The sequence below is a fragment of the Saimiri boliviensis genome, chromosome 9 (genome assembly GCF_048565385.1).
Source record: "Saimiri boliviensis isolate mSaiBol1 chromosome 9, mSaiBol1.pri, whole genome shotgun sequence".
NCBI classification, from domain to species: domain Eukaryota; kingdom Metazoa; phylum Chordata; class Mammalia; order Primates; family Cebidae; genus Saimiri; species Saimiri boliviensis.
The window spans coordinates 125,645,051-125,666,649 of record NC_133457.1 but is presented as its reverse complement, the minus strand read 5'-3'; the positions used below and the strand labels follow the sequence as shown (position 1 = coordinate 125,666,649).

The 21,599-nt window shown below is 63.2% G+C and overlaps 1 protein-coding gene and 1 long non-coding RNA gene across 3 annotated transcripts; one reads left to right on the top strand and one right to left on the bottom strand.

The window, feature by feature from the left end:
* Positions 1–491: 491 nt before the first annotated feature.
* Positions 492–5,960, bottom strand: LOC141585724 (uncharacterized). The gene is made up of 3 exons (XR_012519384.1): positions 5,656–5,960; positions 1,418–1,516; positions 492–710 (listed from the first exon to the last, which is right to left on the bottom strand). It is a non-coding gene; the product is annotated as an uncharacterized LOC141585724 (long non-coding RNA).
* On the top strand, positions 4,494–18,293 carry GATA5 (GATA binding protein 5). Of its 2 annotated transcripts, none has more exons than XM_039479244.2 (7): positions 4,494–4,549; positions 4,924–5,467; positions 7,226–7,401; positions 15,162–15,287; positions 15,762–15,849; positions 16,185–16,309; positions 16,639–18,293. In XM_039479244.2, exons 2-7 carry the CDS (start codon positions 4,945–4,947, stop codon positions 16,792–16,794), a joined length of 1,194 nt encoding a protein of 397 aa, XP_039335178.2. In that variant the 5' UTR covers positions 4,494–4,549; positions 4,924–4,944; the 3' UTR covers positions 16,795–18,293. The 2 variants fall into 2 exon arrangements, with proteins under 2 accessions (XP_039335178.2, XP_039335177.2); XM_039479243.2 differs by having other exon boundaries at positions 16,724–16,807.
* The last annotated feature ends 3,306 nt before the right edge of the window (positions 18,294–21,599 follow it).

Below are 21,599 nucleotides of genomic sequence, written 5' to 3'. Positions count from 1 at the left end.
CCGGGGCCCAGGGCCATGAGCTTTACCTGAAATAACTGCGGAGGACACTGCCCTCCCCCTGGCAATGACCACCCCGCGGAAGCAGGCCCTCCCCTCCTCTAACGACCTGTCCCCTCACCCCTAGGCCTCAGCACAGCCCCCAGGCCTCCTTCTCTGCCCCGGGGTCTCTGGGACATTTCCCCACAGCTTCCCATGGCGTTCGCACTTGCAGGGAGGGGCAAGAGCCAAGGAACCCCAGGACCAGGGCTGAGGGGGTCATCCCAGCCGCAGCCCTCAGGCAACCCTGACAGCCCCCTTCGAAGGGGCACCCTCCCCCTGGCTGGACAGAGGGTGGCCTTCCTGGAGCTCAAAGCCCCAAGTGGAACCATCCCCGGGGCCCGAAAGGCAGAGCATCCACCACCTGCAGGCATCGAGCAGGGAGGTGACCCCACCTGCCAGGGCCAATCCCTGAAGGGGGCCCTGCCTGGGGTGTTCCTGGGACAGGGCCCTCCCTGGGCCCATTCCTAGGCAGGGACCAAGGGCCCTGGGGGAGGGCATCCTGTACCCAGGACTCCACCCACAGGGGCCGCATCTGAGGTGTCTCCAGGGAGCTGGTCCAGAGGCGTTGATGCCCCTTATCCTCCTGAACAATGGGCTGTTTTCTTTTCCTTGATAAGTACGTCTGAGTCAAGGGTTCCCAAGCTGAGGGCAGGCTGCGGGCGATGCGAGCGCTGCTAGGAAAGTGACAGCGGGAAATGAAACCAAAAGCCTGATGGTTAGAGCCTTCCTCCCCACACCCAACCCCCAACCCCCACCCCTCTCCCACCCCAGCCTCCAACCCCCAACTCCCACCCTTCTCCTACCTCAGCCCCCAGCCCCCACTCCCAACCCCTAACACCCACCCCTCTCCCACCCCAGTCCCCAAACCCCAACCCCCACCCCTCTCCCACCCCAGCCCACTCAGGCTCCCAGAAGCCCCTCACAGCTCAGGACTCATGAAACTTAACTCTGCATGGTCACCAGGGGGTTAACATGCCCACCCTCTTATCTCACAGGTGTGGGGGCCCCCACCCTAGAGATGTGTCCTCACAGGCCAGCCCTGGCAGGTCCCTGCATCCCAGTGAACCAGGGAAGCCTTCAGGAGACAGGGGTACCCGTGGCAGGGCCAGAAACTCGTTCCTGGGCTTTATCACTCACCCCAGCTGCCCGGCTCTCAGGGCCCAGGACACACAGCTCAGAGCCTCCACCCCCACACTGGAACCCTTAACCCTTTACTCCTGGCCAGCATTAGCACAATGCCTGCTGCATGCCCATCCCAGGACAGATCCCCTTGGTACCCAGTCCCACTAAGGCCTCCCCAAAGCCACTGCGAGAGGCAGGCACTATCATCACCCCCTTCTTACAGATGAGGAGAGGCACAGAGAGGGAAGCAGCTCACCCAAGGCCACACAGCCTGGAGATGGAACGCCAAGTCCCACAGTTCTGTGCCCACTCGATGCCCTGACTCGCTCTTCTGGAAGCTGTTCTGGCTCAGCTTCTGCTGTGACAAGACGGGGCACAAAGGCATCTGACCACACAGCACAATGAGGCACCAGGAAGGGGAGAGGGGCACGTAAGGAAGGGGACAGGCAGGGCCCTCCGAGACAGGTCTTGAAGGATGTGTAGCAGTTCAGCAACTAAAGAAGAGGGCAAAGGGCCCCGCAGGCAGAAGCACGGGCATGGGGACAGGGGAGAAGAGGGCTTGCAGCTGGGCGGGGTTCAGGGGTACCTGGGCCTGGCGGGCTGGGTCACTGGCTCAGGGCCGCGTCCTTCCTGAGGGGCCCAGTGCCCTGGGGTACAGAGCGGCCCGGAGCATGACCATGGGGTGGAGGGGGCTGGGGACACCTGGCTTCTGAGGTTTGGGCTGAGACGCCTCTCTTTTTGGCTTAAGTAGAAACAGATCTGTGAAGGGGTCCAGACACTGTCACAGACAATCCCCATGGATACATGCCCACACCACCGGCCACCGCGGAGGCAGCCGGATCCACGTGGAAAACACGCCACCAGTGGCTCCCGCTGCTGCAGAGCAGGTGAGCTGTGACCCACCTAGCAGGGAGGCTGTCGCACGCTTGCGGGGGCTGTTCTCGAGTAGCCAGAACAGCCCCCCGACTCCTAGCCCTGTACAGCCCTGGGTGAGGTGCAGCCTTGGAGAAGCCTTTGAGGAGTAAATGTTCCCTTCTCCACCCTCCACAGAGGCCAGGGTTTAATACAAACGTCCACTGTAGATAGATACTAACTCAAAAAAGCAACCAACCACCATCACTCAGAGACTCCCTTCTCTGTTTTAATTGGCTTGTTAAATTGCTAGCTGTGTGGCCTCCGGCAGGTTAGCTCACCCCTCTGCGCTGTTTCTCCATTTGTGACAGCGTGATCTATCGTGTAAGATCGATGTGGGAGCTACGTGGAAACGTCGGGACGAAACACAGCACCCAGCAACGTTGGTGTTTCCCATTCGCCAACTTTACAGATTTTATTACAAAAAGCACGAGTTCCCCCCTCAGTCCCCCCTCCTGAGTCCCCCCGTGCCCCCCGAGCCGCCCCCAGAGTCCCCCTGAGTTTGTCCTCAGCACCCCAGGTTTGCAGTGGTTCTTTTCTTGTTCTCTAGACCTTTCTTGGTGTTAGGGGTGGCTCAGCCCCCAGCAAGTCACAAGTGTCCCTTTTCACTTCCCTTCATTCTTGGTGCTCACGAGAGCTTCGGGCTGAGGGTCAGAGCTCGGTGCAACCAGCTTTGCTGCGCTAGAGCCCTCTGCTACAGCCTCGCCTCCCGCTGGCACCGCTACGGCCCCTCTCCGCACCGTCACGGAGCACACTGCCATCCGCAGACAAAGTCTACAGGGGTGGGGGCAAAGGGAGACCCTCGTGGAGACCCCGAGTGCCGGGAGGGCAGAAAGCAGGGGAGTCCACACAGGGCAGCCAGCACCTCCCCGATTCCTGAGGACAGGAAAGGAGGGAGCACCTGGTGGGAAGCGGGCGGGGAGGAGGCTGGGAGCTGGGAAAGGGGTGACGGAAGGTCGCCTAGCTCCCTATCCCAGTGGCACCCACCCCGGCACCCCAGCCTGAGAGACGCACTCTCTCCAGCAGAGGTCTGAGCCCACTGCCAAACCGTCCACGGGGTCCCAAGGCCCCCACAGACCAGGGGCGTCAGCCTGCTGCCTTCCCAGACACCGAGACCCTGGGCGCTTCGACAGGCACCCTGAATCCTTGTCTGCTGCGGGGGAAGAGGAAGGCCGGGAGAGAAGGGAGCGTGTGGGCACCCCAGCTCTCCCCAGACCCCGATGCGTGCCCATCCAGAGCCCAGTGGTCTCCGCGACACCCACCCCAAGGGGGCAACACTGCAGCCTTCCTTCTTTCCCAGCTCTTCAGCCTCCACCTAGGAGAGAACCCAGCGTCCTCCCCTCTGCCCCTGACTGACAGGAGCCGAGGGCTCCTTTCTGCAACGGAAAACGTTCAGGCAGTGCTCACGCCTGTAATCCCAGCAACTTTGGGAGGCTGAGGTGGGCAGATCACGAGGTCACGGGTTTGAGACCAGCCCCGCCAACATGGTGAAACCCTGTCTCTACGAAAAATACAAAAATTAGCCAGCTGTGACGGTGGGAGCCCGAAATCCCAGCTACTCCGGAGGCTGAGGCAGGACAATCGCTTGAAACTGGGAGGCAGTGAGCTGAGATCGCGCCACTGCACTGCAGCCTCAGCGACAGAGCAAAACTCTGTCTCAAAAAAGAAAGAAGAAAGAAAAGAAAAACTTTCATGGCCCAAGCACCTGGGTCAAGCTCTGTCCACCCGGTGTGCTCCGAGCCCCGCCGTTCCGGTTCCGCCATGTGCCGGACTCCATCCAGCCCTCACCGGGAGCGAAGGCGGGGCTCGCTTCCCTGACCTGAGTCGCTTCCGACCCGCCCGCGTTGCTGGCGCCTGGAGGAGACTTTCCCCGAGTCCCAGAGCCGCCTGAGAGTCCCACTGGGTGGGGGCTTCGAGCCCAGCATCCAGATCAGGCCTTCGAGGCTGGACCCTGCCCGCTTCCACTGGCACCCCGAGCCCCCGGCGGTCCGCTTGGGGGAAAATCGCGGGGCTCCAGCCAGGGCACCCCGTCCCAGTCCAGCGACCCGAGCTGGGCCTTCCCTACGGGAGCCAGGTCCCTGCACCGAGCCCTCGGCGAGGGCGCGCACCAACGGGGTTCCCGGGAGAGAAGGACGGCTCGCGCCCCGCACGGAGTTAGAGGAGTCTCTGCGCCCGACTCGCCAGGGCCCGGGAGCCCTCGGCCCGCCTGTGTCCCGGCACTGGCCGCCCCGTGTCGTGCGTCCCCGTCGCCCATCCCCTTGAGCTGGGCCCGCCCGGGTCACGTGGCTCTGCGGCCGGAGCCCCAGCTCTGACCCTGCGGGGAAGGAGGGGCGGGCGCGGGAAGGGAAGGGGCGGCGCGGCGGGGCGGGGTGGGGGCTGCCGACCCTCCCAGGCCCTGGCTCCCAGTCTTCCGCCCGCCGGTCGCCGACACATCGCCACTGCCACCGTCGGGTCCTCCCGCCCTCCCTGCCCGCCGGTGAGTGCTTCAGCCCGGGCCGCAGCCGCGCGCCCTCCCCACCCGGCCCCTCCTGGCGCGGCGGAGCCCCGCTACCGAGGCCCCGCGTCCCGCCGCGGCGCCCTGCCTGTCCTTCCCGCCCCCCACCGAGCCCACCCTGGAGACCCCCGAAACCTGGGCAGGGAAGAGCTGGGCTCGGCTTCGTGGCTGCCCCGGGATGACGCGCTGGCCGCTTCCAGCCCCGCCGTTCCTCTCCCTCCGGTTCGGGGACCTGCCCGGGGAACGGCCCGGGCTGGGGAGTGGGAAGCGCCGCCCGAGCGGCCGCACCTGCCCGGCAACAGCGCGGCGGAGGGCGCACGGCTCCGAGACCCACACACCTCTCCTCTGCCCCGCAGGTCAGGGCCGCTCCCGGGAGGATGTACCGGAGCCTGGCGCTGGCCGCGAGCCCCAGCCAGGCCGCCTACGCGGACTCGGGCTCCTTCCTGCACGCTCCGGGCACCGGCTCCTCGATGTTCGTGCCGCCAGCGCGGGGCCCCTCCGCGCTGTCCTACCTGCCCCGGTGCGAGCCGGGCCCACAGCCCCCCGAGCTCGCCGCGCGCCCCTGCTGGGCGCAGCCCGCCCCCGCGGATTCGTCGGCCTTCGGCGCCGGCAGCCCGCACCCGCCGGCCGCGCACCCGCCCGGGGCCGCCGCCTTCTCGTTCGCGCACAGCCCCCAGGGACCGGGCAGCGGCAGCAGCGCGCGGGGCCGGGACCGCGGCGCCTACCAGGGCGCGCTGCTGCCTCGGGAACAGTTCGCGGCCCCGCTTGGGCGGCCCATGGGCACCTCCTATCCCACCACCTACCCGGCCTACGTGAGCCCCGACGTGGCCCCGACCTGGACCGCCGGGCCCTTCGATGGCAGCGTCCTGCACGGCCTCCCCGTCCGCAGGCCCGCCTTGGGTGAGTACGGGGCTCCACAGACTCGGGGCCGGGGCTGGCCGAATCCGGGTGCAAACCCGCACCCTGCGAAACGCTCCCTCCTCCCTCCTCCCCACTCCCCAGAGCCCGAGCCTCCCCGCCAGGTGCCACCGCAGCACCCTGGGCAATCACCCCGCACGAGAAACTCCGTCGGGATTCCGTGTGTTCACCTGTTCGTGGGAAGGAACACGCATTTCCACACGGCATTCCAGACGGCCGGGGTGCAGCCCCAAAAGTCTTCATCGTCGCTCTGTTTGTTTTGTTTTGTTTTTGAAAAGTTTTGGAAACTATTTTTATAAAGTCCGAAATGCCGGCTTATTGAAGTGGCCACATTCGCCTCGGTTCTAGGAGGGTTACCTATTTTAACTGGAGACCTGGTTTCAGCCGCTCCCTGAGTATCAGTTTGGAGAGTCGGATTCTAGGCCTGCGAAGGCCGCGGCTCTTCCCGGGTGCAGCGCAGGCACTTTCCCGCGGAGGTGGCGCCTCTGAGCTCCCCGGGGTCCATCCCGCCCCTCCGGGACCGTGGAGGCCTCGACACCCAGCTCCGGAGCCGCCTTTTGGACCCTGCCGGCCCTCTGGCGCAGGAAGCGGGCGCAGCCGCAGCCGCAGCCGCCGAACCCCTGGCCCCCCGCCTCCCCGGGCAGCCCCTTGGCTGGAGCCCACTCCCGGCGGGGCGATGATGGATCCTTGCCCCACCCCCACTCGGCGCCCGGGCCTCCCTCCCGCCGGCGCCTGGCGGGCCTGGAGGGGACCAGGAAGAGCTCCACCCCCGCCGCGGTGTGTGAACGGTCCCAGGGGGGCTGCGAGGCGGAGCTGTCCCTCCAAAGGACGCTGGTTGCCACCACAGCAAAGCTGACAGAGGGCGGTCTCCACCTCCCAACCCACCTTCTCCACCCTCCCAGCCCCCACCCCGCCATGGACCCGCTTTGCAGAAAAGGAGGCCAGCAGGGTTAGGGTCCCAGCAGAGTCAAGGGGAGCCCAAGAGCCGCTGCCAGATAAAACTCCTTCATCGGGGGGGGGGCGCGGTGGCTCACGCCTGTAATCCCAGCACTTTGGGAGGCCGAGGCGGGCGGATCACGAGGTCAAGAGATCGAGACCATCCTGGCCAACATGGTGAAACCCCATCTCTGCTAAAAGCACAAAAAAAAAAAAAAAAAAAAAAACTTAAGCCGGGCCTGGTGGCACGCGCCTGTGGTCCCAGCTACTCGAGAGGCTGAGGTGGAAAAATCGCTTGAACCCAGGAGACAGAGGTTGCAGTGAGCCAAGATTGCGCCACTGCACTCCAGCCTGGCGACAGAGCAAGACTGTCTCAAACAAAACAAAACAAAACAAAAAACCCTACATCACCTCCCCCGACAGTGTAGACACCCCTTAATCCGCCTCCCCCACCAGTGTAGACACCCTGCTTTCCCCGAAGGTCAAACAAGCAGAGGCCAGTGCTGGATCCTGGTCTGGGAGGGGTCCCAGGTGTCTGTCTTCAGGTTGTGTTTATTAACACCCATTTTTGTAAAAGTAACTCTAACAAATTTTATCATATGTAAATTAAAAATTTTTAAATAAGATTAAGTAAATAAGCAAATAAATTTTAAAATAAATTTAAAGCACAAAATGTGTGCTTTAAATTTAGTCGTCTGACAAAAGCTGCCAGGCTTCTGGGGAGGGGAGGGCGCCGGCCTGATGGGGAGCTGGGAGGCTCCTGGTGAGGGGGAGGGAGCACCCACGAGCTGCCTGTCCCCTCAGTGTCTGACTTCTTGGAGGAGTTCCCAGGTGAGGGGCGTGAGTGTGTCAACTGCGGGGCCCTGTCCACACCCCTGTGGCGCCGCGACGGCACCGGCCATTACCTGTGCAATGCCTGCGGCCTCTACCACAAGATGAACGGCGTCAACCGGCCGCTCCTCCGGCCCCAGAAGCGCCTGGTGAGTTCAGGCTGGTGGGGGTAGGAGGGTGGGGGGGCTGCGTGAAGTGCTCACTCCAGGGGACCTCTTCAATTTACCCAGGCCACACCAGAGCCTCTGGGGTGGGGGCGGTGGGTGTGCCAAAAACAGCCTGGATGCCCACTCCGCTGGGTCTCGGGTCTTCTGAGTGCTCGGGGCAGGGCAGGCATCCTAGTGGGGATGCCAGGGCCACTAGCTCATAGCACCCAGCCCTGGGAGAGCTCGGGGGCCGGACTCAGGAGCAGTGGTGCCAGCCGGGCTCTGCTCAGGGCTGGCTCCGGGAAGGGCTGCTGCAGGGAGCCAGGAGCTCAGCCCCACGAGTCGGTGGTGGCTGACTGTGGCCTGGCCAGGTCTCCGAGGCCTCAAGGTGACCCTGCCTGGGATGAGGCTCCAGGGACAGTGGCTGCTGGATACTTTATTGAAGGCGTTAAAGTCTTCAACTGGAGAGTCTTTGGGTCCACAGCCCCCTCGGGGAGCATTTTCAACCCAGACTCAGGGACTGCAGGGACACCAGGTTTATACCTGTCCCCTGACTCACGGGCAGAACTTGTTTTCACTTTTGGTTCTCCCTGGCTTGTGGCTGAGCAGGGAGTGGGGGATTCCAGAGCCCGGACTTTTGCCCCAGGCAGGGCGCAGTCCCCAGAGGCTGGGAGAAGCTGAAAGCTACTTTGTTTCCCAGGCAAACTCTTACTTTTAAGTAATTTTACAAATAAGGATTTGCGGTGTTGACATGTTTGCAAGTTATTGAAAGTTGAGGGGCCACCATAGCCCCTGGGCTGGAAGGCTGGGCAAGGGTATGTTCCTGAGCACCAAGCCCTCCTCCGTGGGTGGTGTGGACTCTGTGTGGGGGTCAAGCCCTCCTCCGCGGGTGGTGTGGACTCTGTGGGGTGAAGCCCTCCTCCACGGGTGGTGTGGACTCTGGGGTGAAGCTCTCCTCCATGGGTGGTGTGGACTCTGTGGGGTGAAGCCCCCCTCCGCGGGTGGTGTGGACTCTGTGGGGTGAAGCCCTCCTCCGCGGGTGGTGTGGACTCTGTGGGGTGAAGCCCTCCTCTGCGGGTGGTGTGGACTCTATGTGGGGGTCAAGCCCTCCTCCGCGGGTGGTGTGGACTCTGTGTGGGGGTCAAGCCCTCCTCCGCGGGTGGCGTGGACTCTGTGGGGTGAAGCCCTCCTCTGCGGGTGGTGTGGACTCTGGGGTGAAGCTCTCCTCCATGGGTGGTGTGGACTCTGTGGGGTGAAGCCCCCCTCCGCGGGTGGTGTGGACTCTGTGTGGGGGTCAAGCCCTCCTCCGAGGGTGGTGTGGACTCTGTGGGGTGAAGCCCCCCTCCGCGGGTGGTGTGGACTCTGTGGGGTGAAGCCCCCCTCCGCGGGTGGTGTGGACTCTGGGGTGAAGCTCTCCTCCATGGGTGGTGTGGACTCTGGGGTGAAGCTCTCCTCCATGGGTGGTGTGGACTCTGTGGGGTGAAGCCCCCCTCCGCGGGTGGTGTGGACTCTGTGGGGTGAAGCCCCCCTCCGCGGGTGGTGTGGACTCTGTGGGGTGAAGCCCCCCTCCGCGGGTGGTGTGGACTCTGTGTGGGGGTCAAGCCCTCCTCCGCGGGTGGTGTGGACTCTGGGGTGAAGCCCCCCTCCGCGGGTGGTGTGGACTCTGTGGGGTGAAGCCCTCCTCTGCGGGTGGTGTGGACTCTGTGGGGTGAAGCCCTCCTCCGCGGGTGGTGTGGACTCTATGTGGGGGTCAAGCCCTCCTCCACGGGTGGTGTGGACTCCGTGTGGGGGTCAAGCCCTCCTCCATGGGTGGTGTGGACTCTGTGTGGGGTGAAGCCCCCCTCCGCGGGTGGTGTGGACTCTGTGGGGTGAAGCCCCCCTCCGCGGGTGGTGTGGACTCTGGGGTGAAGCTCTCCTCCGCGGGTGGTGTGGACTCTGTGTGGGGTGAAGCCCCCCTCCGCGGGTGGTGTGGACTCTGTGGGGTGAAGCCCCCCTCCGCGGGTGGTGTGGACTCTGTGGGGTGAAGCCCCCCTCCGCGGGTGGTGTGGACTCTGTGGGGTGAAGCCCCCCTCCGCGGGTGGTGTGGACTCTGTGGGGTGAAGCTCTCCTCCGTGGGTGGTGTGGACTCGTGTGGGGTACATCGGCTGATTCTGGCAGTCATCCTGGCTAGAAGTGAGCCCTCCAGCCACTGTCCTGTGGGGCTGCTGTTCTAGATGTCTCTGGATTTGCGTCCTGCACCAGGCAGCTCTGTATAGTCCCCGGCTACAGGCTTAGGGGGAAGCCTGGGGCCTTGGGCTATGGGGAACCAGGACCTGAGCGTGCGAGGTCCCAGCGGGGCAGGTGGGAAGGAGGACTGCAGGCTGGGGGCAGCCGTCACTTCTCTTCCTTGGAGCTGGCCTCAGGCCTGGGGCTCTGCGGGCCCGGCCTCCTCTCACGCCCGCCTCACAGGGAAGGCTCCTCGGAGCCCGTCTCCCCGGGCCTGTTTGCCCTGCAACTATGCCTTTGTTCCCAGGTGCGCTCATCCAGCCTGGCGTCATGTGGCCTTCACTGGGGGGGAAATCGAGGTTGAGAGCGTTTGGGGCCAGGCACAGTGCCTCCTACCTGTAGTCCCAGCACTTTGGGAGGCTGAGGCAGGAGGATCACTTGAGCCCAGGAGTTAAGACCAGCCTGGGCAACATAGCAAGAATCCATGTCTACTGAAAATTTTTTAAAAATAGATTAGCCGACATGGTGGCACACAGCTGTAGTCCCAACCACTCAGGAGGCTGAGGCAGGAGGATCACTTGAGTCCTAGAGTTCAAGGGTGGGGTGAGCTGTGATCATGCCACTGCACTCCAGCCTGGGCAGTGGAGGGAGTCCCTGTCTCTAAAAGTAACTAAATTGGTCCTGTGCACTAGCTCACGCCTGTAATCCCAGCACTTTGGGAGGCTGAGGCAGGAGGATCACTTGAGCCCAGGAGTTTTAGACCAGTTTGGGCAACATAGGGGGACCAAGTTTCTACAAAATACTTAAAAATTAGCCGGTCAAGATGGCACATACCCGTGGTCCTAGCTACTTGAGAAGCTGAGGCAGGAGGATCTCTTGAGCTGAGAGGTTGAGGCTGTCCTGAGCCAAGATTGCACCACTGCACTTCAGCCTGGGCAATGGAGCAAGACTCCATCCAAAAAAAAGAAATTAACTTCTGTTCAACTTCATTACATTTTAAGCTAAATTAAATTAATTTTTTAAAAAAGAGAAGTGGTAGGGAGCTCAGCCGGCTTCTGTGAGACCACAGCCCGGGACCCCTTCCCTGCCCTCGCCCATGGGGAAGGCTGCCCCTCCTCTGGCTGTGTCCTCTCTCCCACTGCCAGGCCCTGAACCGGGCACCGGGACACGCTGGTGTCAGGAGGAGGAGCTGGGAGGAGCCATCCTGCTGCCTGCCCTGCCCTGCCCTGCCCTGCCCTGCCCTGCCCTGCCCTGCCCTAGGTCTCCAGCCGGGCAATGCCTGTGTCCGGCCGGATCCCAGGCTCCTGGGCTGTGGCATCTCGTGGACAGTTCTGCGGCTCCCTGGGCCTTTGTCTCCTCATTTTTGGAGTGGGGAGAGGAACTTAGGGCCGCCCCACGCCTTGCTGTAAAGATTGTCTTAGGCGGCGCTGTGTGTTCGGGCCTTGGCTCTGAAGACTGACCCATGGGGGCCTTTGGCATGCATGATAAGGCCTCCCTTCCCTGGTCTGGGGGATACGGGATGGGCTTTAAGATGCCTGGTGGGGGAGGATCCTGTTTACTATCCATCTGGCCAAGACCAGAGGTCTCGGAGGGTGGGGACCGTCCAGTACTGTGCCCTCTCCCCGTGGTCTGACTCTGTGAATACACACTGCTGGGAGCATGTGGGCCCCCAGCAGCCCAGCCCCAAGAACATTGGAGCCCGGGCTGAAGCCTAGGGTCCGGCAGCCAAGGTCAGTGGGGACAGCAGACCCCCAGCCCAGGGCCACTTCTGACCCCAGCTCCAGGAAGTAGCCAGTGTCACACGGGGCCGAACGTCTTGTCTTTCCCGTGCTGCTGAGCAAACCTGGCCCTTACCTGGAGTCAGGCACCTGACACACCCCGGCCCCAGGGCTTCCTCCTTCAAGCCCCTCACAGAACCACAACCCCGAGTCGGTTTGCCCTCAGCCAGCAGGGGACATGGGAGAGCGTCCTGTGTTTACCACGCCTCCCCTCCAGTCGGGGACCCGTTTGGATTCGGAGACATTCCAGCCACTCGCTGGTACCCAAGGGTCAGACTCTGCAGTGCGGCGGCCTCTGGCTGTCCACGGCCCAGTCTTCCGTCTCAGAGGAGGCAGCTGCACTGCGGGCGCTGTGACCCGCCACCTTCACGTCCCCCCTCCCAGCCAGGCTCGGAGCTCCCTCCCTTTCCTGTGCTCCTTGAATTTCCGACAGCACCCCGGGCCCTGCCCTGCCCTGCCTGATTTATTTGGATGTCTGAGATGCACGCAGAGCCTGGTGCTTAGAGCTGCTTAGAGCGGCTCCGCTGTGGGCGAGCAGGCTTTGAAGTTTGACTTCTTTTGAAAAGAACCGACAAAAAAGAAAAACGAAATGCAGCCGGGGAGAGAGGCCTGGGCCGGGAGGCTGGAGAGGGCAGAGGCCTGGGGTTGGGGAGGCTGGAGAGGGGAGAGGCCTGGGGTGGGAGAAGGGCCTGAGGGGCGGGGTGCTGAGCGCAGCCAGGCCGGGCTGCGTGTCCCGCAGTGAGGAAGGACAGATGGAGGCGTGGTTTTGGTACCGTGGCACAGCACAGGCGAGCTGCTAGAAGCGTGTCCCCAAAGTGTCTGGCCAAGGGGCAGTTCTGTCCACCCCAGGCCTCCTCAGTTTCCTGGGGTCCCTCAGCTCCTCTGAGCCTCAATCTCCTACCTGTACCGCCTCGACCTGGTGGAGAGTTAGGAGAGGTAGGCGAGGGCGCACTTTGAAAAGTGTTGTGAGGTCCGTGTTTTTCCCATTTTCTTAATTTGATAGAAATGAAACTGCACTGTGAAGAGACTCAAGGTGGGTTCCAGGCATTTCTGTGGCACTCGCAGGGTGCGGGGTGATGGGCATGCCCGCTGCGGGGGGTCCAGCCCACACACCTGCATGCACACACCTTCTTTCTCCCCGTACCCTGTGTCTCAGACACGGCTGCATCATGGGCATGCTGGCAGCTGTGGGGGCCGTGTGGAGGGTGCACATGTGTGTACATCCCCATCTGTGTGTGCTCAGGGGCGATGGCTGGTCCCAGACCTGAGGGTCCCGCTGCTTCAGGGAAGAGGACGGGCCTTGGGCTACGGATGCCCCTCAGTCTGAAGGCGGGGACTGCTGTGGGCCATGAGGAGGGGGTCAGCAAGTAAATTAAACTACAGAGCACTAGAGGGTCCATGTGGTTTCAGATAAACACAGACATTTCGGCACTCATGTCCCAAATACCGGAGGAGACAAAGGAGCTGTCACTGAGCAGAGACACATTTACCTGCACATCCTGGGTCCCTACGTCTGGCAGCCCTGGGGAGACTTCTTTCCACGTCAGGCAGATCGACGGATGGGTGGGTGTCCGAGAGGCCGGGAGGACACTGGGCCTCATACTGGACAGTGGCCTGAGGCCACCAAGGGAGCAGCCACAGCTCCTGGCACCCGACGGGCACAGAAGAAAGGGAGCCAGACTCAAATCCTGTCCAGTAACGGCAGCTGCTTCTAGACCCGTCAGGGTGTGCATCCCAGAGAGAGACACCAGCCGGGGACCCTAGGTGACCCCAGCTGCTCCTGCAGAAAGGGTTCCGCCATCCAGTGGGCCGGGCGCCATCTCCCTTCCAGCTCTGCCGGGGCCTGGGCTGGGCCCTCCAGCGTGAGTACAAGTCTCACCCCAACGTCCCCCCCAGGAGACCACTGGAGACCCTGAGTGGCTGGACGCTACGGCCCAAGGTGGGGGACATTGTCCTCCGAAGTCTCCCCAGCTAAGCCAGGAGCTGCAGGCCGAGGCACCTCTCAAGCCTCCCCCGGCCTCACTGGTCTGGCCTCTTCCTTTCCTTTCTGCCCCTTTGTTATAGAGCTCAGGGCAGGGTCCTGCCTGGAGACAGGAGGCCTGGCCTCAGATGAAGTGGGGACAGCATTCCCAGAGCCTTCGGCAACTGCCTGCAGCCTCGTCTAGGGGTCGAGGAGGCCTCGAGTTTGGGGGCTGGCTGGTGCTCAGGGCCGCACACAGGCCCCCACGCTCCCACTCAGGCCTTCAACAGGGCAGCCTGTGCCCTTGGCTGCAGCCTGGGGGAAGGGTGGGCAGGAGATGTTCAGCAAGGCTGGCACTTATCTGGTCATAGAGGGCTGTAACAGATGGGGAAACTGAGGCTGGCTGTGTGTACTCATGGCAGTAGCTTATGGGGAAAATGAGGCTGGCTGTGTGTACTCAGCAATAACGAAGCTGGCTGTGTATACTCATGGCAGTAGTATATGGGGAAACAGAGGCTGGCTGTGTGTACTCAGCAATAACAGATGGGGAAACTGAGGCTGGCTATATGTACCCATGGCAGTAGCTTATGGGGAAACCGAGGCTGGCTATGTCTGCTCGGCCCTCGCCCAGGATGGAGTCTTTCCCCCAGTGTGTCTGGCTCTCTCGTGACTGCTCTCTGGCTGTGTCCTGGCTAGAGAATCCGAGGCATGGCTTTGAGCGTGGGGGCCTCGTCCTCACGGGCTGCATCCTATGCCTCAGCACACTGACGGTCCGGCCCTAGCTGCTGCCAAGGAGGGAGGACAGAGCTCCTGCAGAGCCCCCACTGTGGTCCTGGCAAGAGGGGTGGGACCCGGACCAGGCGGGGGCTGTGCAACCCAAGAGAAGGAACCCATGGGCTCAGGGCAGGGGCTGCGTAGAAACGGCGGCCCCCGGAGGACCAGGGCTGGCAACAGGTGGCTGGAAAAGGTGGTGCCACCAGCAGAGCTGTGCTCTGAGATTTGGGAAAGGGCTTTGTGTCAGAGGGGCCTCTGGAGCCCTGGGCCGGAACTCCCAAACACCACCTCCCTCCAAGCACCAACGTGTGAGGCCAGCGGGAGAGAGGGCGGCTCGAGCTGGAGGGAGGCCCCAGGTTCACCTTCAACAAGGATCCCCAGGCAGCCAGCTCGGAACCTCCCCCAACTGAGCCCACGGACTGGGGCCCTGGATGTTCGGGACCTCTGATTGGACCTGGACCTGCCAGAATCGGGGGGGGGGGAGGTCACTCTCTACTGGGAGCCACGGGAAAGAGGGAAGCAATGTTGAGGCCTCTGGAAGGTTCCAGATGAGTCCAGTCTTGCTCTGACACCAGGCACAGTAGACAGAAGAGGGGAGACATAGGCAGGTGGGAACTGGAGCCCTCAGCCGCTGTCTGGTGGGGCCCCCAGTCTGGGAAGCAGGTGCCCGGGGGGACCACAGGCCCCGACTCTTGCTGCGTCCTGGCCTCCGGAGGTCTTGTGACCTGGGGGTCCAGGCCCAGGGTGGGTGCTAAAAGAGACCACAGGAAGACCACCAAGATGCCTAGGTGCCTGGCCCTGAGGGGCTCTCAGCCACAACCAGCCTGTGGTGGGTCTGTTATCACCCCCATTTTACGGGGGGCGAACCGAGGCCCAGGAAGGTAAAGTGACCTTTCCCAGGACTCCAGGGTGTGTCCAGGCAGAGCTCACCACCTTGATGCTCCAAATGCCTTCTTACTGGGTCCTGCGTGGCCGAAAGGCTGCCCTGAGCCTTGCTTCCGTCCGCTGCTCCCCACCCGGGGCTCACCGCAGTCTCCCTCCCCCAGTCCTCATCCCGCCGCGCCGGCCTGTGCTGCACCAACTGCCACACGACCACCACCACCCTGTGGCGGCGGAGCTCGGAGGGTGAGCCCGTGTGCAACGCCTGCGGCCTCTACATGAAGCTGCACGGGGTGAGTGCGGCCGGGGCAGGGCGGGGCCCTCTCCAGCCCCCCAGCAGGAGCCCTCCCCACTCCCGGCCCAGGGGCCTGGGGAGGAGCCAGCAGGAGGGCCGCTGTCCCTGGGGCTGAGTGTGTCACACAAGTCCCCGCCGACGTGGCATCACCCCAGTGGCCCGGGCCATTCCGGTTACGCCATGGCACCGACACGCTGACCGAGGCTCAGCACAGCCATTCGGCCTGGGCCGGACAGGGCACGGCTCCTGCCTTCGGGGCACCCCCTGTGCCTTCTGGCCCCTGACAGCTCTGTGGGAGGCAAGGATGGGAATCCAGCCCCACAGGCTCCCCCTCCACCAACCCACCAGGGCTGTGAGGACGCCGCCAGCCCAGGGAGTGACCGGCTCTGGGGGGCGGAGTGAGGGGGTGCTATGCTCGGGGCCCAGGGCTGAGCAGGACGGAACCAGCCTCCACCCTGGCCGCCCCTGCCAGGTGCCGCGGCCTCTGGCCATGAAGAAGGAAAGCATCCAGACCCGGAAGCGGAAGCCGAAGATGGCCACCAAGCCCAGGGGCTCCTCAGGTGCGCCGCAGCCCTGGGGTCAGGCCTCCTGCCTCCAGTCCCGCCACGAGAGACCTGTGTGTGTTTGGTTCAAGCGCTGTCCTCTGAAAGTCCAAATGCCCCCAGATCTGCCCTGTAGTGACTTTGCTGGGGGACGTGGGGGGTCAGGGTGGTGACAGCAGGTGGGCGGCAGGGGCAGAGGCGGGGCTGAGGAAGCCACGCCCTGACCAGTCCCCACCCACGCCCAATGTGTCCAACCTCTCTGGGCCCAGGCCACAAGAGACTTTGCCACATGGCAGGAAGGGGAAGTGAGGGCACACCTGGCCCCTCTGTAAACACCCCGTCTTCCCTCCCAGGAGCCACAGCGAACACCTTGGCCTCCCCATCTGCTGTCCCCAGCACTGATAGCTCAGCGGCCACGTTGAAACCTGAGCCCCGCCTGGCATCCCCTATGTGCCCTGGGTCCGGCGTGGACCCCCAGGTGAGGGGGTGGGCATTGGTGGGGTGCCCAATGCTGGGGCCCCTGTGCTTTCTCAGCCCAATCAGATCCCATCCGAGCCCCTTGGAGCCACTCCCGCCAGGTGGACTGGATACCCTGTCAGCTTTGGGTCATCATTGTGGTGGCCCTTCCCCCAGAGCTGGCTCTGTGTCCAACGTGGGGGGAGCACTGATGCCTCAGGAGGGGTCCCACATGCCATTCCAGGACATCGAGGGGTCCCAAAGGGCAACCACGGTCATGGGAGCTCCTGACCTAAGAGACTGCAGCAGCCCCCCACGACCCCGAATTCTCATGCTCTCCTGTCCCTGCAGGCCTCCGGCCAGGAGGATGATTCCCTTGCCCCCGGCCACTTGGAGTTCAAGTTCGAGCCTGAAGACTTTGCCTTCCCCTCCACAGCCCTGAGCCCTCAGGCTGGCCTTGCGGGGGCTCTGCGCCAGGAGGCCTGGTGTGCGCTGGCCTCAGCCTAGGTCCCAGGCAGCCTCCGTCGGGGAACAGTCTGGAACAGAGCACCCACTGATTCGCTCCGTGACTCCTTCACTCCAGCACAGCAGAGACCAGCAGGCCAGAGACTGGGTGTCCGGAGTCCCCTCAAGGCGGTCGGGAGGCGGCCCCAGAGCAAGAAGGCTGGTGAGGAAGGGCCCAGCTCCCCACGCCGCAAGGGACTCCCCAGGTGCAGCCGAGGCTCCGGACCACACCGGCCACCCTGCAGCACCACCGCCAGCTCGAATCCCGTCCTCGGCGAGCACCATCAATCTGTTTACAGTTGTAGCCGTTGGGGAAAAGCAATCAAGCTCCCAGTGCAGAACCAAGATGCCAAGCGAAGTGCCTGGGGCCGAGCCGGGGAGGGGAGCGAGGGGGGCAGCTGGGCACGGGCCTCCCGGGGCCTCGGCCGTCATCCACCGTCCCCACTGATAGACGGAGCTGGGTGCGGAGAGCCATCCCGCAGCCGTTGCAGCACTGCCAAGGATGGGCGTGCAGGCCACACACGGTGCCAGGACACGCCAGCGGGAAGCCATTCTCACTGCGGTCGTCACAGGCGTGTGCGCTTGTGCGGACGGCTTTTCCAGAGGGGATGGGAAAGGGCCCTGTTCTGGCCGAGGCTGTATCATGACGGTTCTTACAGGCAGAGTGAAGTGTCTGGGAGCCCTGCCCTGACCCATCCAAGCGCTGCTGGGGCTGGTGGTGACGTGGCCGCACGGCCTGGCTCACATGGGACCGTGCGGTCTGGTCTCTTGTCCCAACAGAATCATTAGTGATCTCCTTTCGCTTGCAAGCCCCCTCCACGTCGGGTTGGGCGATACCTCAGTGGGTCACACTGGCGAGAGGCACCCTCCCTGCCCAAGGCAGCTGTGAATGCCAGCAGCTTCGTGTCCAGGAGGCCACAGGGAGCGGAGGGGCCGGCCGGCCGGCACAGCACCCTGCACAACTTCTCCCGCCACCTGCCCCGCACTGGACCTGGCTCAAGGGAACTCAGGCAAGGCCCTGCGTCCTCACCTCCGCCCGGCTGCTCCATTTCACCAGCAAGGCCTGATTTTTCCAGCAAAGCCGGAAACTTGGATTTTAAGTCTTCCGATTTGATTCAAAAACCTTTTGAACATTGTGAGCCAGCCAGACCCCCGTGCACTGCCCCATTTAAAACTTTTATATTTAAAAACGCTTGTGTCCAGCATCCACTTCGGGAGCACAGCCGTCGTCCTGAAGCCGCGCCTGCAGAGCGCCCCCGAGCCCCGTTTCCGTGTGATGTCATCTTTTCTAAAAAAGACGAAGCCATAGGAAATGTGAAATAAAGCCTTGAACCTCACTCTCCCTCCCCATCCATGACCCGTGGGATCTCACAGCCCCACCCTGCCGGCTGGTCACCACCCTCCTGGCAATTTTCAACCATCCTCTACATTCAGAAACATCCCCGGCCCCCTGCATCCCCACCAGGTGCCCTCGAGGGCATCTCCAGGACCCCTGGGGCTCAGGACCACTGATGCCCCCAGGTCCCCAGCGACTGGAGGGGGCAGCGGGCAGGTGGGCGCGAGGCTCGGCAGTGGCCCTCAGCAGGCCTGGGGCCTGGCCCGGTGGTGCAGCAGAGGGGCTGGCCTGTTGGACACCTCCATTCCCCCAGGCTGGGTTCCTGCTCAGAGCCTCCTCCCAGCCAAGCCCACCTCCTCCTGGAAGCCTTCCCTGCCTGCTCCCAACCTCCTCCATCCTATTAGGCACTGGGGTGGGGGCTGTGGGCAGCTCTAGGAACTTCTCCAGCCACCAGCCCCCATCACTGGACTGATCGAGAAAGAATTCAGGCAAGGCCACGTTCTAGCCCATGCAGTGGGAGCCAGCTGGGGATTTTCAGCTCAGCAGGATCTGAGGTGAGCCCTGGAAATAAGCATGTTAATCAGGAACCCCGCGAACCCGCTGGGTGCCTGGAGGCCCACACTTTGAGAAACCTTGCTCTAGGATGGCTTTAGGATCTGAATCTAATTCAAGTCCCTGCCCTGCTCATCTGGCCTGGGAAGGGGGTGTGGGGGAACGGGCTGGGGCAAGGTGGCACCTGTAGGTGACATGGCACCCACCATATGGGTCCCATGTGGCATCTGGGCACCATTGGGGTTCCCTTGCTACTGTCCTGTCTGCAAGCCCAGAGGCCTCAGGCTGCCATCCCGGGTGCCTGTGCAGTGAGGGCACAGGCCCAGGGAGACTGAGGGTCACCTCCCCATCCTGGCTCCTGCATGGCCCCTGCACATCTGCCTCAGGGCTCATGCTGGGCCGCTGGGTGCCCGAATAGGAAAGCAGGTGACAGTGACCTCCACAGGACTCTCCAGCCCGGGCCGCAGCGGGAAAGGGCAGTCTGTCCCCTTGCAGGTCGGACAGTCGCTGTCTCTGGCACCTGCAGGGCTGACCTTGGGAGTGAATCCATGTCTCTATGGAAGGTAAGGCCAGCCCAGCCCGTTCTCAGCACCCCAGACCCTGGGTGAGGGGGCGATGGGGCCACAGACCCGGGGGAAGGAGCCCTGAGTTCGGCCCGGGAGATGGCGGGAAGCCGCAGAGCTTTTTGGGACGAGGAGCTGGGGCCAGAGGCGGTGGGTTGGCGACTGTCTGCGTCATTTCCACATCGGCACCTCCCCATGCCCGCTGCTGGGTGGCACTGCCAGCCTCTGCCCTCGCACTCCCTGCTCCCAGGAAGCAGGCGTTGGTTTTCCTCTTCCCAGATGAGACACACCATCGCTTAGTGAGGTGACCCCGGCGCCAGGGTCAGAGGGCACCGCACAGTGCCCCCAGACCGCAGTGCTGGGTACAGTGGAGCTGCCCTCTTGCTTCTGTTCCAGCCTCAGTTTCCCCCACCTTTGCTGGGGAGGGGTGCCCCACATCCGTGGCCGTGTCTGTAATCCATGTGCTTGTGTAGCAGGCGGGCTCTGGGGAGGCCCAGGCACCAACCCCTACCTGGAGAGGCTTTCCGGAGGTGTTTTTGGGGGGTGTACAGGATGGGCAGGGCCCCTGGGAGGCCCCAGTATAGGGAGGCAGCGCTGGGCACAATCCCGACCTGGAGCAGCTTCCCAGAGGTCTTTTCAGGGGCGTGCGGGACAAGCAGGGTCCCCACAGGTAGAGAGGAAGGCGTCCAGGTGCTGACCGGGCTGCGGGACTTTAGCCCTGGACATACCCCATCCATGAAGGGAGGACCCCAGAGGAAAAGCGGAGGGTTGCTCATGGGCAAGGGGGAAGCAACCCTTTCCCTGTTTTTATTCCATTTTTTAGGGATGTGTCCAGGATGACGGAGTCTGACAGCTCCACCAGTGGGCATGGTCGCTGCTGCTAAATTTAAGCCTTTCTCCTCTTGGGGCGGAAGCCATGAGGCCCAGGCCCTTAATATAGCCACCAGGCACCCTTCCCACCGCCCTTCCTCCTGCCAGCCCGCCCTGCGCACTGCCCAGCTGGCCATAAACAACCAGATGAGCTGAAGGCTGGCGGCAAAGTGTCCGGCCCCTTATGACACCGACAGGACTGAAAGGAAGGCCCCTTTACCTGCACTGCACAGACCTGGGCGCACTCACTCCCCTCCACCTTTCTAACTAAAGCAGATGCCAGGTGCCTGCAGGAGGAGGCGTCACGCCTGGAAATCCCCAAGGACCTTGCAGGGGCCCCTCCAGCCTGCAGAAAGTGTCCACCAAGCCCCACGGTGCTCTGTCCTGCGGGAGGGAGGAGACCCTGGTGACGTCCCACAACTAAGCGCAGGAGACACAGAAAAAGAAGAGCGGTCGGCCTGCCAGCCGGGGCGTCCTGACCCAGGGCCATTCATAGACCCTCCCGCTCCAGGCCCTTCATTTATTGCTTCATTCAGGGCAGAGCAGCAAGGCTGAACGTGTCCAGGGCCCTGGGGGCTATGGCCCTCGCTCCTCAAAGCAGGCCCCGAGCCTCACGCAGCATTCCTGAGCCTCGCTTCGGCCAACCGACAGGCTCCTCGGTGCCCGTGGGTGCCCCTTGGCCGAGCATCAACACGGGATCCCGAGAGCCGCCGGAACAGCCTGAACCCGACAGGGCGGCTGGGTCCCGGGACACGTCACATCCCCACCGTGAGGGGCCGGAGCTGCCAGGGGTGGCTCAGGCAGAGGGTCCGCCTCGCCTTTGCTGTTGCAAAAGACAGCTCATGGCTAAGTGAAGCCTCTCAGGTACTCCTGAAACATGCACCATGCTCATTCAGGAGGGAGATGGGAGGCTGAGGTGGGAGGATCACTGGAGCCCAGGAGGTAGAGACCAGCCGGGGCAGCAGTGACAGCCCCGTCTCTACAAAAAAATTAGCCAGGTGTGGTAGCGTCTGCCTGCGGTCCCAGCTGCTCAGGAGTCTGAGGTGGGATGGTCACTTGAGTGCAAGAGTTCCAGGCTGCAGTGAGGGGTGACCGCACCGCTGAGCTCAAGCCTGGATGACAGAGCAAGACTCTGTCTCAAAAAAAAAAAAGGAACATTGTTAACGAGCGGTGCCTCTCGGTGGGGACATTCTCAGAAGAAGACGGTTCCCACTGTCGCCATCATCAAGCAGGTCCGTCCGCCACCAGGAACACTGCTGTCATGCCTGAAGGGGACGTCGTCACCCTGCTGTGTGGGTGTCACAGACTCGCAGGCCGTGTGTGGCTCGGCTGCCTTCTCCAGGGTGTGGACCGCCTATGGGGACAGCCAGCTGGACGTGGGCTGAGTCAGGGCCCGGTGTGCGGTGTGGAGGGCGGGGCAGGGTGGCTGAGTGAGCAGAGAAGAGAGAGGATGGGGAGGCCCAGGACGGAGGGGAGGCAGGACCGGC

What these genes read in the sequence shown, in the direction of transcription:
- GATA5 (XM_039479244.2), top strand. Translation starts at nt 4,945, where the DNA reads ATGTACCGGAGCCTGGCGCTGGCCGCGAGCCCCAGCCAGGCCGCCTAC. An exon ending in CGTCCGCAGGCCCGCCTTGG is followed by an intron (nt 5,468 to 7,225) that starts GTGAGTACGGGG and finishes CTGTCCCCTCAG; the next exon opens with TGTCTGACTTCTTGGAGGAG. An exon ending in CAAGCCCAGGGGCTCCTCAG is followed by an intron (nt 15,850 to 16,184) that starts GTGCGCCGCAGC and finishes CTTCCCTCCCAG; the next exon opens with GAGCCACAGCGAACACCTTG.